Genomic DNA, 13,788 nt, shown 5'->3' on the forward strand with positions numbered 1-13,788 from the left:
TCTTCTTTTTTTTTTTTAAATCAGAGGGGAAAAATGTTGCTGAGCATAAGACTGTCAAAAAATGTAAATGTATTGCAGCTGCAATGACATTTCCATCAGTGATTTCTCACAGTAGAGATGAACTCTGTCAGCTTAGTTTTGTTATACAATCTCACAGGCATCTAGTGCCCCATAATTTGAAATGTTAGTATTCTGGAGGTAGAGACATTAATGAAAATCTATCATCTTTTCTTTGCTGCCTCTTCAGTAGGAGCCATTTTCACATCACTGAGGCATTTTCATGGAATTCAGTTATTTTGGTGCCTTTTAAGAGGTCGCCTGAATGTCTCTGAAACTACTTCTAAATGCAGCTGTTTTTCGACAGCTTTCAGTGTGTGGCATGTCTAATGCACCACTCAGTGTCCTCTCTTATGAATTCCCCTCATCATCTGCAGAGTTACATTTTTCTCCTCTAGTATATCTCTGGTGTTGGCAGAGCATCATGTCTGCAAAACACAGATGGGCAAAATATTAACCCTCAGCAGACAGGAAATAAGAAACTTGGAGATAATCATTTTGGCATTATTGTTTTATTAGAATACGGCATGTGAATCACTGTACATCATAGTGTAACCTAATAAATATAAAGTAATCCACCAAATTTACTGTAGCGTACGTTGATGATAAATGTATAAAAGACAGATACAAATAGATATACTTAAATACAATTTTCTAAAATGCTTTGTTTAGAGCAACTACATAATGACATTCAACCGAGCTGTGTTTCTCCTCCTTTCCTCGTGTTCCTGTGCTTTAATAGTGATTGTCCAGACTCAACACACTCACATTGTTGGCAGAGTTTTGAGGTCTCAGTGTCCTGTGATTACTTTCATGGGAACATCAGTTGGCACAACATGTACTTGGTCCTCATGAACACTGACAGACTATTAAAATTGCTTCAGTCAAGTAAATGTTGCAGATTGTTTGAAATTCAAATCATGCAACCAGTTTGAGTTGGTCCCCCTAAGCTTTCATTAGTGAATATGAAATGGATTGTGATTGACTCAAGAGGTGTGTGTGTGTGGTAAAGCTCAACCAAAGAGTTTCCCAAACTAGTAGAGTTTAATTTCTGTAGCAATCAAGATGGTTCTGTCACATATGGAAATAGTTTGAATGACCACTTTAGCAGCTGTGATTTAACAACAAAATGTTTGTTAAATTTAAAAATGCTATTACATAAAACTAAAGAAACTTAATGAAGTGTAAAGAATAAGAAATGTACCTTATGAATCAGTGAATAAAGATGAATTTGGATAATCTAAAAAGTCAATGCATCACAGTTAGTTTTATATTTAAATGCTTTTTAAAAATTCATATTATTTTTCTGTCTTTTCATGATAGTGAGTGGAGACAGACATGAAATGAGGGGTCGGAGAGTAAAGGAATAACATGCAGTAAAAGGTCCAGTTTTGGATGTGAATCAAAGTGGGGACTTACTGCTCAGGACATTTGTGCCCATGTGGCATGCAGCCAAACCATTCAGCTATTGAGTCTATCTGGGAATTAAACTCTTATTCAAAGGATAAGTCTGCAGATATTCAACATTTTTCTTACTGTCAACGGATTTGATGAAAAGACTAAAACCAACCCTGCATTGATCCTACTATTGCCTGTGTAGCAAAAGGCTAATATAGATTCTTACTCTGTGCCAAAGTTTATTGTTGTCCAAAAACTATTAAAAGCACATCAATGAGCCACAGTATTGTGCTGGGTGACATGTTAATTCATTAAAATGAACTTGAGCACTGTAGTTTTTTAAGTCAGTCCCACATTCACTGTCCTGCTGCAATAAAAAATGGTGTGGAAAATATGTATTACTCCACTGCTCAAAATAGTTCCCAAGAAATGCACCATTTACTCCTATTGGAGGAACATTTGCTAAAAACCACAGTGCCCAGGGGTTTCAGGATGTTATTTTAAAAATGAGACAATATATTTCAGACCTGTTTTTAAAGATTTACAGTGCCACAGACTATGTGGGGAAGTAGTAGAAAGGCAGTGGAAATATTGTCAGATGCACTAATATGTTAGTTTCACTCTTTTAATGAGATTTGTTGAGAATAACTAAAATATAGAACCATTTCAACATTATCCTTTACACTGTTATTGGCATCTAATTAATATCCATATCTATATATGTTTCCAATGAAAATGTAGTTTCATACATTGCACACACACAACATGTACTGTGAAATTATTTAGAAAATAATAAAAACTTTTCCCATTTATGAATAATAAAAGTCCTGAAAGTCAGTGGTTGTGTGAATTTTAGTTGTAAATCCTTTGACATAATTATAAACTACTTCAATAGATGTGAGTCCCACAGTTTATGCACCAGACATGTCATCACCACCACTGACAACACGTGGCCGGCTAATGACAAACATCATAGTTTGTTCACAGGCTCCAGAATTTCTGTTTTTCTACTGATGTTAAAATCACACATGAACCATCCACTTATCTACAAACAGATCAAACTTACGAACACATGATAGCAAAGGCAGCACCAGCTGAGGAAAGGCTTTGCTGTTTACAAATCTTGATCATCGGCAACATTAATGTCTTATGTCGGCCCCTTGAAACTGTGATATATGATTGTAGACGTATTGAGATGACTTCACTGTCTTTACACTTCTTAAATAACCGGGACATTGTCATGGAGTCATTATTGTCTCATCTGTCACTTGTGCCCCACTCACTGTTATTACATACACTGAATGACACTGCGTCGATATGTCTCATGAATCATATTACATTGCTAGTTTGCTGTTTTTAATTGCTTTTTGTACATGAGATTTCTCTATTCTACCTCATATCAGAGAAAAGTTGCTGTGCTAAAAATGACTGTAGTATAGATGCAGATGACTAAGAGTAAACTACACTGGAAATAGGAATAAGGCGCTCCCTGCACACACAAATAAAAATGTACAACAGAACTAAGTTTTTTTCTATTTTTCAAGTAAAAAAAAACATTGCACCAAAATCAAATGTGTGTTAGAAAAAGTGAAAATAAAGACAAGGCCTGACAGTGCCTCAACATGATGAAGACACTGCAGGCACTTTCTAGCCTCATCATTTTTCTTTTCACTTCTCTTAATTGACTTTTCTAAATTTGGCACAATGTTTTTCAGATATTAACTTTTGGCATTATATGTCTGAGCATAAAGCTCTCTGGAAAGCATGAACCTAGAATGTAGCATAAAATATGTCCTTACAGCAATGGACATACTTATTTTGAATGCACATTACAAGCATTGACTCAAACTTGAAGTCAAACTTATGATTAATTCCTTCTTGTTTTAGTTACAGTGTGAAATTAGACTTTTGGCAGAGGCTGGCATCAGGGAAATGTTGTGTTGGTCTATGTTTTATCTTCATCCTGGTTAAAAGTGTGTGTGCACAAACTGATCTGTTATTTCCCTGTGAGGCCTTCTGCATTTCTTACAGTGCTTTAAAGTTCTCCTGCACAATTTAACCTGTTTTTTACAGTTCTATGTACTTGTAACACAATCAAAGCAATTGTTTTATATCCGAGGTGTCTATCATCTTAAATACATGAATGAAACCAAAACAATCCTGCTTTGAGTGAATTTTCAAACTCAGAGAATACAGACGTATTATTTGATTTTCCAGCCCCTAAATGTTTGGAGATTCACAGTGAGTTGAGCGACTGGATCAGTAAGAGCAGCATGGGAAAACTCCAGCCCTTCATATTGTTAAATCATATAATGGGTCAAAGGCAACATAAAGCATCCTCTTTCTGTTTCATTTCCATTCTTTAAAACTGTGTCCAGCCTTGAGTGTAGGCAACACCTTTACATTCACATTATCACTCAGATTGGTCTTCTTGTTTTGTCCAAAGGTTAGACTGTTGAAAACACAAGCCAGTGATGGGAAGGATACATGGAGAGAGGAAGAGTTGACGTCCCCATTCTTTATGCCGGCTGTGTCTTATAGATATTTCCTTTTTTTCCCTCCAAGATCTCCTGCGTGTTAGAAGCTCACCAAGGCGTAGACCATACTTTAGCAGGAAATAGACCGTGGCAATAAACAAAGAAAATTGGTAGATGTTCATACAACAAATCTCCAAGGTATACTGTATCTGAAAAGATTGAATTTACACTCACCTGTAGAGATAATAGAAGAAAGAGAGCAGATAAAACCCCAGCTTACACCAGGACTCCTTCTGGCAGTAGTTGAGGATATCAGCATTCATCACACTGACAGGATCATACATGACCTCTGACCCGTCAGCTGGCCGGTGAAAAAACCTGAAAAAAGAGGATTGGCTCACTTCACCCACCAGACCAACAGACAGGCTTGTCAGACATCTGTTATGGGACTGTACCTCCACAGATGGTAGAAGAGCAGGGGGATATTTAGGCCAAGTGTGACCCACTCTCCAGCACACATGAACATCAGGCAGAAGAGCCCATGGATGGAGTACTCCGGTACTACCAGCTAACCAGAACAGACACAGAAAGCACAGTTACAGATCTGCATTTTACTTGGAAACTGAAGTGATTAGGTAATCACACTGCAGCAACTCCTCGGAAAACACTGAAACACTCATGGGTTGCATGTTGTGATATAACTACAATCTACAAAACCAGAATCACACTGCGAGGCAAACACTTTCACACAGCAGGTGTTAATGTTACTCATGGCCCGCTGCTGTTACGAGCACAAATATAGTTTCAACACATGTAGATTGGATTTTAGATGTTTGTGGAAGTTGATGTAGTTTGACATAGCTGGTTCGCAAGGTGGTTCAGGTTGCTCAGATCACTTAGCTTGCTTCTAGACCTCTGAAGCCCTACCTACATCTACATCAGTGATTCAAATATATCTGGTGTTGCACTCATTGAGGCTTTTTCCCTGACTGGGTAAACAACTGAGATAATCAGAGTTTTGCAGGTGGGGTTAAGAATAGAGATGTCACCTTCCTTTGCCAGAGCGACAAGCGTGGGTAGTATAACTGATGCAGCTGTACAGGTTGTTATGAGTCTAATATTCTCTCTTTTAGCTTTGTTTTTGTTCCCCACCAACTCCTGAGGGAAATACCTGGCACTTTAGCCACTAAATGCTCCAACATGTTCACGAGCTAACTTTGTCTATTTGTCATTTGGTGCTGAGCAGGAAGTGTACGGTGGATCTATATACTGAAATGTTGACAATGAGAGCAGTGACAGTTAACAAAAACAGTAAAGTTATTGGCCATAAATCCACAGCAACGAGCTGAAAGATACCCAAACAGAAAACAATGAGACAGGCCAGCAAGGGCTAGCTGGTTAGCATGCTAACTTGCTAATTTCAGTAGAAGAAAAGAAGTGATGCAGAACTCTCAATGTGTCTCCTAGACAGGTAAGTAAACATATGTTTATGCTAACATTGGCTATATAGTGATAGAAAAATTTACAAATAGCTCCTTTAAATGTTATTGAAATAGTATTTACTACAGCAAAGATATTGAAAATGTGAACCATCGAATTTCTTCTCCAATTATAAGATGATGGAGTGGGTATATACCAGCAGCACTTAAGTTCTTTGCAGTGCACCACTGTGGAAAATAATTACTCAATGAGTCAAACTGTCGGTTAGAAGCAAACATCTGCAAATTACACATAAAACCCCCAGTAATAATTTTCTTTTACCCAGACCCTAATAGACTTTATTCCCATGAGAGCCATTTTTAACTGACTAACTGTTCATCTAACCATAAAAACATTTATCTTCTCACAGATGAAAAACACACTGTAGCTCACAGTATGAACCCAGAGCAAACCTTTTAAGATGATAGTGTACTCTGCATAAATAAATGGTCCCTGGTAGAACAGTTAGCATTCAACCTTCTCTGATAAATTAAATCTCTTATTGTGTTCTGTTTATTTATTGATATAATAACTTTTGCCTGTTTAAAGTCTTCTGTTGTACAAAAGGCTATTGATCATTTTTCAGCATCTGTTCAAAATGGCCGCCACAGCATGACAGCATTTAGGGACCTTGATTTCTCTTCCTGAAAGCCTTGAGATATGAAGAGAAACACTCAGTGCTCTCCATTGCTGTGTCTCTGCAGGGCAGTGATGGTGGGCTGTGGGGATGGGCTACATGTGAAATGAATCAGGGTGCGTCACGGTCCTCACAATGGTTAGAGGGACAAATGGTCATGGTTGTCTGAAGCTATGCTCTGTTTTAGTCATCCGCCAGCAGCAGGTGAAAAACAGCTATTACTCACTCTGCGAAGCAGGTTGCAGATTCTTTCGATGTTGAGAATCCTTTCCCTCTGCAGAGGGAATAAAGAAAGTGTGATTAACAGTCTGCCTATTTTTTCATCCTTTTTTCCTTGCTATGTCTCACAGTAAAAATAAATCTCAATGCAGAAATGATACATGCTTTTAGGTTTGGCAAAAATCTGGATTTCAGCTGACCAAGTTTGATACATTTAGTGACAGGTTACTAAAATGCATGATGAGGTAAATTCCTGCTTAAAAATAAATTGTAAAATCTGGTAAAGATCTGTATCTAAACAACATATTTGATTATCTCCATTGTATATGTCATACCCCTCCACCTCAACCAGCATTACACAGTATAAGCATTGAAAAATTAGACTTAGCAGCTAACAACTATTGGCTGATTAACCATCATTTTTTATCTTAAACTCTTGAATTATTTTACATTTTTATTTCACTAAGCACAAAAAATGAATGGTGTGTTGTTATGAAACTGAAACTGATTGAGTCTGTTCATCATTACAAAACTAGAGCAGCTACATTTGAAGCACTGACAGTGATGTTTGGCACAGCCCCTTTGCATTCTGTCTTGTAAATGACTTTGAGTCTCTAGTGAGCCATGAGGGAAGCCTCAATTATCAATTTTAGAAATGAAAGTCATCCATCTTCTACTGCATTTACCTGCAGCTAGGGGCCCCTTGTGGTGATGTTTTATTTGGGTGTCCATTGATTAGCTAACAAAGAGAAATGGGATGTTCTGCTGCTGTTTATTTGCTTAGATTAATCTCTTTCCATCACCAGGCTGCACCAGGAGCGAGTAAGCAGAAGTGCCAACAGTCAGACATTTGTTTGCCTCATCTACTTTGTGAAACAAATATACATAAGATAAGCAGCATGCTGTATGTCTAGGGTTGTGTAAACCACTGTGTTTTTTGTCTCCTGTGTATTTAATGAAGCCTCAGCAGAAAAGACTCATACTCATTAGATGACATATTGAGGCATCTGTCTTAATTACAGGATGGTAGCTTCCAGTATTAAGGCCTCTGTGATGTCCGCTCCCTTTAGCCAGAGCCACAGACTGCACCTTTTATGAATCTGTGGCCATAAATTCAAACTCCCATGGTGACCTGAAAGTGGACTTTGCCCTGGATCTACAACCAGACTCTGGCTCTGTTTATTTGCAGTTGGTAATTTCAACTTTTTTGCTTGCTTTGTGCACCGCATCCTTCCTTCTGAACTTTAAAATGTTAAGCAGCGCAGCACTGGACCTGCCAGCTAAGCTGCTGTTCTGTTCACGGTATGGTTTGTTATTGCACATATAAATTGTTGTTCTGCAGATTGTACAGTCTGGGTCCTCCCTGAGGTGCCCCAATTTGTGTCAGGTCATCCAATTCACTCTGAATATTTAATTGTTTCAGCCAGAGAAACACAACTGAAGACATTAATCAAAGACAGAGGAGGCATTGCACAATATGTACAACAAGTAAAAGGGCAACAAAAGCAGGGCAAAGAATGTTGTCAAGTATGTAATTTGATTACTAATCTAATCTAAAGAAATGTCAAGAGCTTGACTTTTGTAATGTGTTGTTTCATGGCGAGAAGTGTCACTGCTCTTTATTGGGTGATTCACCTTTTCAAGAAGAAACAATTCTGTATTTCAGTCACTTTTTATCAACCAGCTAATCACAGTGTTTCATACAATGATGATACGTCTCCATCTGACACTATAACTGTCATTCATGGCCACACACATAAACCTGATTTGATAACACATGTTCAGTCTCTTCCATTTTGTCCCTCAATAAGATGCTTTGGTCTTTTTGTAAACCAAGAATAACTGCTGTTTATTTTCAAAGGCTGCTGCCATGTCAGTCATCTGTCTGTTTGTGCAGTTTATTGATTTTGGAAGAGACAGTAGCATCACATCCTGACAGATCGTGTTACTTCTGAGCAGGCTTGACATGTCGACAAAATGACTGTAATAGTTTGAAAAACACCTGTACAGTCTAATGCAAGCCAGAACAACAGCCTGGTGCTGTCATGATGTTTAATATCTGATGTTTGCTTTGTCAGAGATGTCGCCTCTCCATCTTCATCTGAGGGGGAAAAATAACATGTCCGCTTTGAGCGGAACATTCACAGCATTATTTATGCCAGAGCTGCTGTATCTGATTGCATTATATTTTACAGGTGTTGTGGTTATTGTGTCCACCCCCCGTAGCTGGCATGCCTCCACACTCCTACAGTCTGTTTTCACAGTTTCCTCTCCCACTCCTCATCACTCTCACTTTGCAGTTCAGATGCAGGTTCACATGACTGCTAGAACATTAGCTAACTTGTGAAAAAGACATTCACAGCTGCTGTTAACTTGCTAAAGAATAATGGTACTGATTATTGACTCATGATAATGTTATTTTATGTTTTTAAAAGACTAAGAAAAGTATACATATTAAATATAAGCAGCACTGCAGGGTGAGAAGACAAATACTTGACTTTAGTTAATATTATTAAGTTAATATTGTTTCACTTTAGAGCAGGGGTTAAATGTTTCACTGTAACTCATCTTCTTGTTACATTGAGGTGAAGCCTTGTAACTTCACTTTTATTGTGGTGACAGTGCAGTATCTCATTGTATAAACAGCAGCCCTGTTAAGTGATTGAGCCAACGAGCTGACGTCTTTCTAGAGGGTTGATTGCCTCAATCAGCATGCAAATGAGCGTTCAAGGCAAATGCTGCCTGGCTGCTACTGTTGCAATTACCTGGAATCTTGGATTAGTAGGAATAGTTTTCAAAGTATTACAAATATTTGATTTTGAAAAATTAATGGATAGAATAAATGTAGCTGAATAAAACATTTGAAATGTTTCATTCCAAATCCAAAATCACAGCACATTCATTTACATAAAATGATACTTACTTTTTCGATGATTACAGGCAGCACATTGTCGGTTTCTCATGAACCTGTGATTTATTTTTATAAAATCTGCCTGTACATGAGGAGTTTATGAACTCTGATTGAATGTGTGGAATACTGACTGCTAAATTTAAGGTCACATGCAACATTTTTGCAGTGAAGCCCTCAATTTGTTCTCAGTCTCCCTGTGTAAATCACTGAAATGTTCTTTTTGAAAGTGAAAAGAAGGGATTTCTCTGTGTGCGTCTACAAGGGTTTGATCATTCTTGAAAGAAGTGAAACAGCAGGGTTCTTACCGCTCTGGTGGGATTGCTCTGATCAATGGGGTTTTTGAAGTCTGTGCGAAGCTCATCAAATGCGATGATCTGAAAAATAACAGACATGCATGAGTTTGTTTTCATTGAGTTACCTTAAGAATGTAATGTAATGTGTATACATTGTAATTAAAAGGCATAGCTGGCAGATTTTCAACACTACACTACACTCAGGGGAAATGGCCTTGTTTTGGGTCTCAGCCTACAACAGTGTTGTACTGGAATGGTTGATACTGCACGCTCACTACATCCTGCACAGCTGCAGCCACATTGTTCACTTTGCCTGAATGGTGATTACATGGTTAATGTGTGCATGTATAATTACTCACAGCCTCATTCTTCCCCCTTCACACTGTATGTGAGCTCTCACTGGTTTGTCACAGTGCTGTTTTCAATGTGACCCTTATTTCTAGATTTCCATCTCCTCTAAACTTGACCAGTCTCTATTTAATGAGCCTGATAATAAAGTTACATTAGATGCTGAATATCCATGGAGACACAGATGGCTGTCAAAGGATCTCATTTTGAATGGCTATTAGCATTTTTTTTTCTGTCAGGATTAAAAGTGCACAACAGAAGTCATGTCTGGGGAAAGTTGTTAAATTTAATAACATGAATGACTTAAAATCTACACTCTGTCAGCTTTATAAGAGGATTATGGTTTACTGGAAGTCCTTATAAAATCTTGTGTGATTTTATTTCTTTGGCCTTTTTAGCAAAACATAAATTACATGATAAATTGAGGACTGTCATTGTCCAGATACACCACACCGATAACACTCTGTGAGGCCAGTATAAGTGACAATTTTTCTCTCCAGCTCCCTGATTGATTGCTCTATAAGAATACTAATAATTCTTGGTGTAAAGGCCACCTGCTGTGCTTATCATCAGTTCAGCTTTTAAACAGCAGGCTTCACTTTAACGGCTCATTGAAAAGCAATTAAAAAAGCAGGTATTATTTGCAGATAAGTGAGCATCAACATCTGACTGGACTTATCAATAACTGATGATATGAAAAGAAAACCCTTCTATCTGTTCGAAATAGAAACAGCTCTGATGGTAATTCCCCCCCATACGGCTCTCCCTCGTCTTCTTTCACACTTAGATCTGTTGTAAACAGATGCAGTTTCCATGGCGACATGGTGAGCCCCTAAGTGGGCACCATGGTTACTACAGCAGCGCATGAGCGTTCTCATTGGTGGAGAGCCACGTAGAATTGGGGTGCTGCACCCTCCTGGTGGAGGCAGACAGGTGGGGAGCAAAATCAGAGTTCGATAAGCCTTTCAATCACATGCTCGAGTGCTGAGCCAGATGCACGCTTCTCCCCGTCTCTTTCACACACAGACACACTGACTGACTCATAGTCTCACCCACTTAGTCAATTGGTACGTTAGTCACTTCAAGTCTTATATTCATAATGATGTGTTCTGTATTTCACATTGTTCCTGCCTCCATAGATCGTATGTTAAAGGTGAGCGATCAAAGCTTCAGTGTTTGTGGAGTCTATACTTGTGTAACCAGCTAACGGGAGCGCACTGGTCTCCAGCGGCATCTGTGCAAATTCCACTCGAAATGCCGCGGGCAGACAGATCCACAACAGTCTGGTGGCGAGATTTATGATCCCTGTGTTTTGTCGTCTCCCTGAACTCATTACGTGCAGTTTGCTGGAGCCTGAACACCTTGTTCGAGGAGCTGTTTATCGTTAGTACTCTGGGATCATGGCTTGCTTTAATGTGGAGGGATGGAGCCGGCTGGAATCTGCCTTTTTGTTGAGTATACAAAGGGTCAGACGAGGTCCAGTTACTTATATTAGAGATAAACCACAGAGAAACCAGGTCACCAAAAGTCACTGTGTGGAAAAACCTAAAAAATGAATCACTATCCAACTAATAATGTCCTCAGAGTGTTGGTGTTTGGAGTTTGACATTAAAGTGAACAAAGTGTCATTTGGTGGCTTTTAAGAGGTCAGATTGTCATCTGTAAAAGCAACTACACTGTGATTTTCTTTTAGATCCAGCTGCCACATTTATGCCTGTCATTACCTCCAGAGGACCTGAGTGAGGTGTGAGGTGTGTGTGTGTGTGTGTGTGTGTGTGTGTGCCGTGTTCCTGTCAGTGTTGTACAACTGTGTGTAGGTGGATGTGTTTGTCTGCCTGTGTGGGATGGAGCGTGGACGTTTTTCAGGCTCTACGTGTGCCCATTTTAGTTTCAGTGTATATGTATGTATGTGTGTGTGTGTGTGTGTGTGTGCACTGTGCTACTCAGTGTGTGTGCTACTCACCTGCCATATGACAAAGAAGATGAGTGCAGCGCACAGCACCAAGGTGAGCATGTAGCAGAAGGCCGCAAAGGTGAACGCCATGGCTGTGCCAGCCAGCCTGACGACGAGATGTGGGTCGAGAGAGAGAAAGGGAACTTCCCTCCCCTGCTCTCTGCCTCTCTCTCTCTATCTCTCTCTCTCTCTCTCTGGCTATTGCTCACTCTCCCTCTTTATTTTAGTGGAGGTTACTGTGTTTTCCCCTCTGATGCAAGCTGAGTCTGTATTGTCCAGGTAGGTAAAGCACTCAGTTTTAGTAACAATCAATAATCAGCTTGAGCTGTGGCGTCACTGCTTCCACTCATGCTGCATCTTTGTCCTTCTTTATATCTCTGACAGCAGGATGACCCCTTTTCTCGCTTTGATTTAGGAAGCACTTACGTCTGTCCACAGCCACAGTTAGTTGTCTGTTGTTGGCCCGGTGCTCCTCTTTTCAGTTTCTGACAGGCAAAATGTCTGTCTCCTCCTCCTCCCTGTAGTTTCTCTTTAGACAAAGCCTACACATTTTTTTCCTTCTTTCTCTCTCCCTCTCTCTCTCACAGTAACGCAAACCACAAAGTGTCCGACTGACACGCTTGACAACAGAAGCACAGGATTCTTGTCGATAGTAAGCACAGCACTGCGTTTCAAAAAGGATTATTATCTGAGATGGTTATGGCTTGTGATAGTTCAGTAGTTTGTCGTATGGCTTTCACTTCATCTGTTGCTCTAAATCAAGAACACTGTTAATGACGCATATCTTCTAAATCATATTTAACACGTATGTAAACAACCATAGTTTGCAGATCAGCTGTGAGTTCTTACTTACAGAGACAGTCTCTTGGTGTAATACTTGTTTTATCACTCAGTTTTTGAGAAACGATTCACCTCCACATGAATCTGATCATTTACTGAGGATGTTGTTCTGCACATTAGACACTTTTCCTGACAAAGCAAATTGATTTTGCAGTGAAATAAGAAGTAAAAATCAGTGAGGCAGCAAATATTGAAATTAGCTTACAAATTAAATGACCATTTAACATTACAATGCCAATATCATACATCCAGGAGGGCATAGAAATACAAGATCAGATGTTGATGGTAGTTTCAGTTAGCACGGATCAATATCTGGACTGATCTTAATACCGAGTAGAGAATACCTGTGTCTGGTTGGAGACGTGTCTGCCACTGAACAGTCCACTCTTTCCTCGTCTCTGTCAATTTGGGTCGGCACCATGTCAGAATTCTCTGCTCTGCATCTTTCTCTCAGACGCATCCCTCAGATTTCTCCAAAAAACATTTAGATTTGTCTTTGCTGACGTGCAGGGTAAACGAGTTAATTCTGGGAAAGGTTAAAAAAAAATTTAACCAGAGACCTGCAGAACACCTACATGTTGAGATGCATTCATTCTGATTTTGAAATCACTCCTGTTCTTAAGCAAAAAAATTTCTCCACAGCCCTCAGGAGTCATAAGTTAATTAGTCCACCTTTCTATTGTCTCCCCCTCCTTATTTTCCTTTCTTTCCTTCTAAATTTTCCTTTTTTTTCTCTTCCAGAGATGTTGAGACCTGAATGTGTTTCCTGAGTCTACTGTCTCTGTCTCTCTTCCTCTATTTCTTAGACTGCGAGAGAAATATTTCTATCACGCTTGATGTTATAACGGTCAACCAATAGCATTGCTCTGTCTCCCTCCCTCTCTTATTTGCTCTCTCCTTCCTCTCTCTCTTGGTCTCTCCCTCCTCTCTGTCTGTCAGTCTCCCTCTCTCCGGCGTTTAGACATTTCCATAATCTCTTGTCCCCCAGAGACTGATGAGGGGGCAGGGCAGGCGGCAAATGTTTTTCCTTTTGTCTGTATCTCTCTTTTTCTCCATCTCTCCTCACCGCTCTCCCTCTCTCCGTCAGTCCCTCTCTCCAGAGCCTTCAGTCATCCGTCATTTCATGAAATTTATGTCGGTTTCTCAGAGGGTGTCGCTCTCAGTTACCTGTCATT

General features: G+C 39.4%; 1 protein-coding gene across 1 annotated transcript; it reads right to left on the reverse strand.

Moving 5' to 3' along the window:
• Positions 1-2,066: 2,066 nt before the first annotated feature.
• cnih2 (cornichon family AMPA receptor auxiliary protein 2) lies at positions 2,067-13,550 on the reverse strand. The gene is made up of 6 exons (XM_018692471.2): positions 11,783-13,550; positions 9,484-9,552; positions 6,275-6,322; positions 4,388-4,500; positions 4,167-4,310; positions 2,067-4,060 (listed from the first exon to the last, which is right to left on the reverse strand). Exons 1-6 carry the CDS (start codon positions 11,861-11,863, stop codon positions 4,033-4,035), a joined length of 483 nt encoding a protein of 160 aa, XP_018547987.1. The 5' UTR covers positions 11,864-13,550; the 3' UTR covers positions 2,067-4,032.
• Positions 13,551-13,788: the final 238 nt, after the last annotated feature.

The sequence above is a fragment of the Lates calcarifer genome, linkage group LG20, assembly GCF_001640805.2.
Source record: "Lates calcarifer isolate ASB-BC8 linkage group LG20, TLL_Latcal_v3, whole genome shotgun sequence".
In the NCBI taxonomy this organism is placed as follows: Eukaryota; Metazoa; Chordata; class Actinopteri; family Centropomidae; genus Lates; species Lates calcarifer.

Bases quoted from the DNA above. Each gene is read 5' to 3' on its own strand.
- cnih2 (XM_018692471.2), bottom strand. From the start codon at position 11,863: ATGGCGTTCACCTTTGCGGCCTTCTGCTACATGCTCACCTTGGTGCTG. The intron at 9,553-11,782 runs GTGAGTAGCACA...GTTATTTTTCAG, and splicing joins TCTTCTTTGTCATATGGCAG to ATCATCGCATTTGATGAGCT. The intron at 4,501-6,274 runs GTGAGTAATAGC...TGTTCTGGTTAG, and splicing joins TCTGCAACCTGCTTCGCAGA to CTGGTAGTACCGGAGTACTC.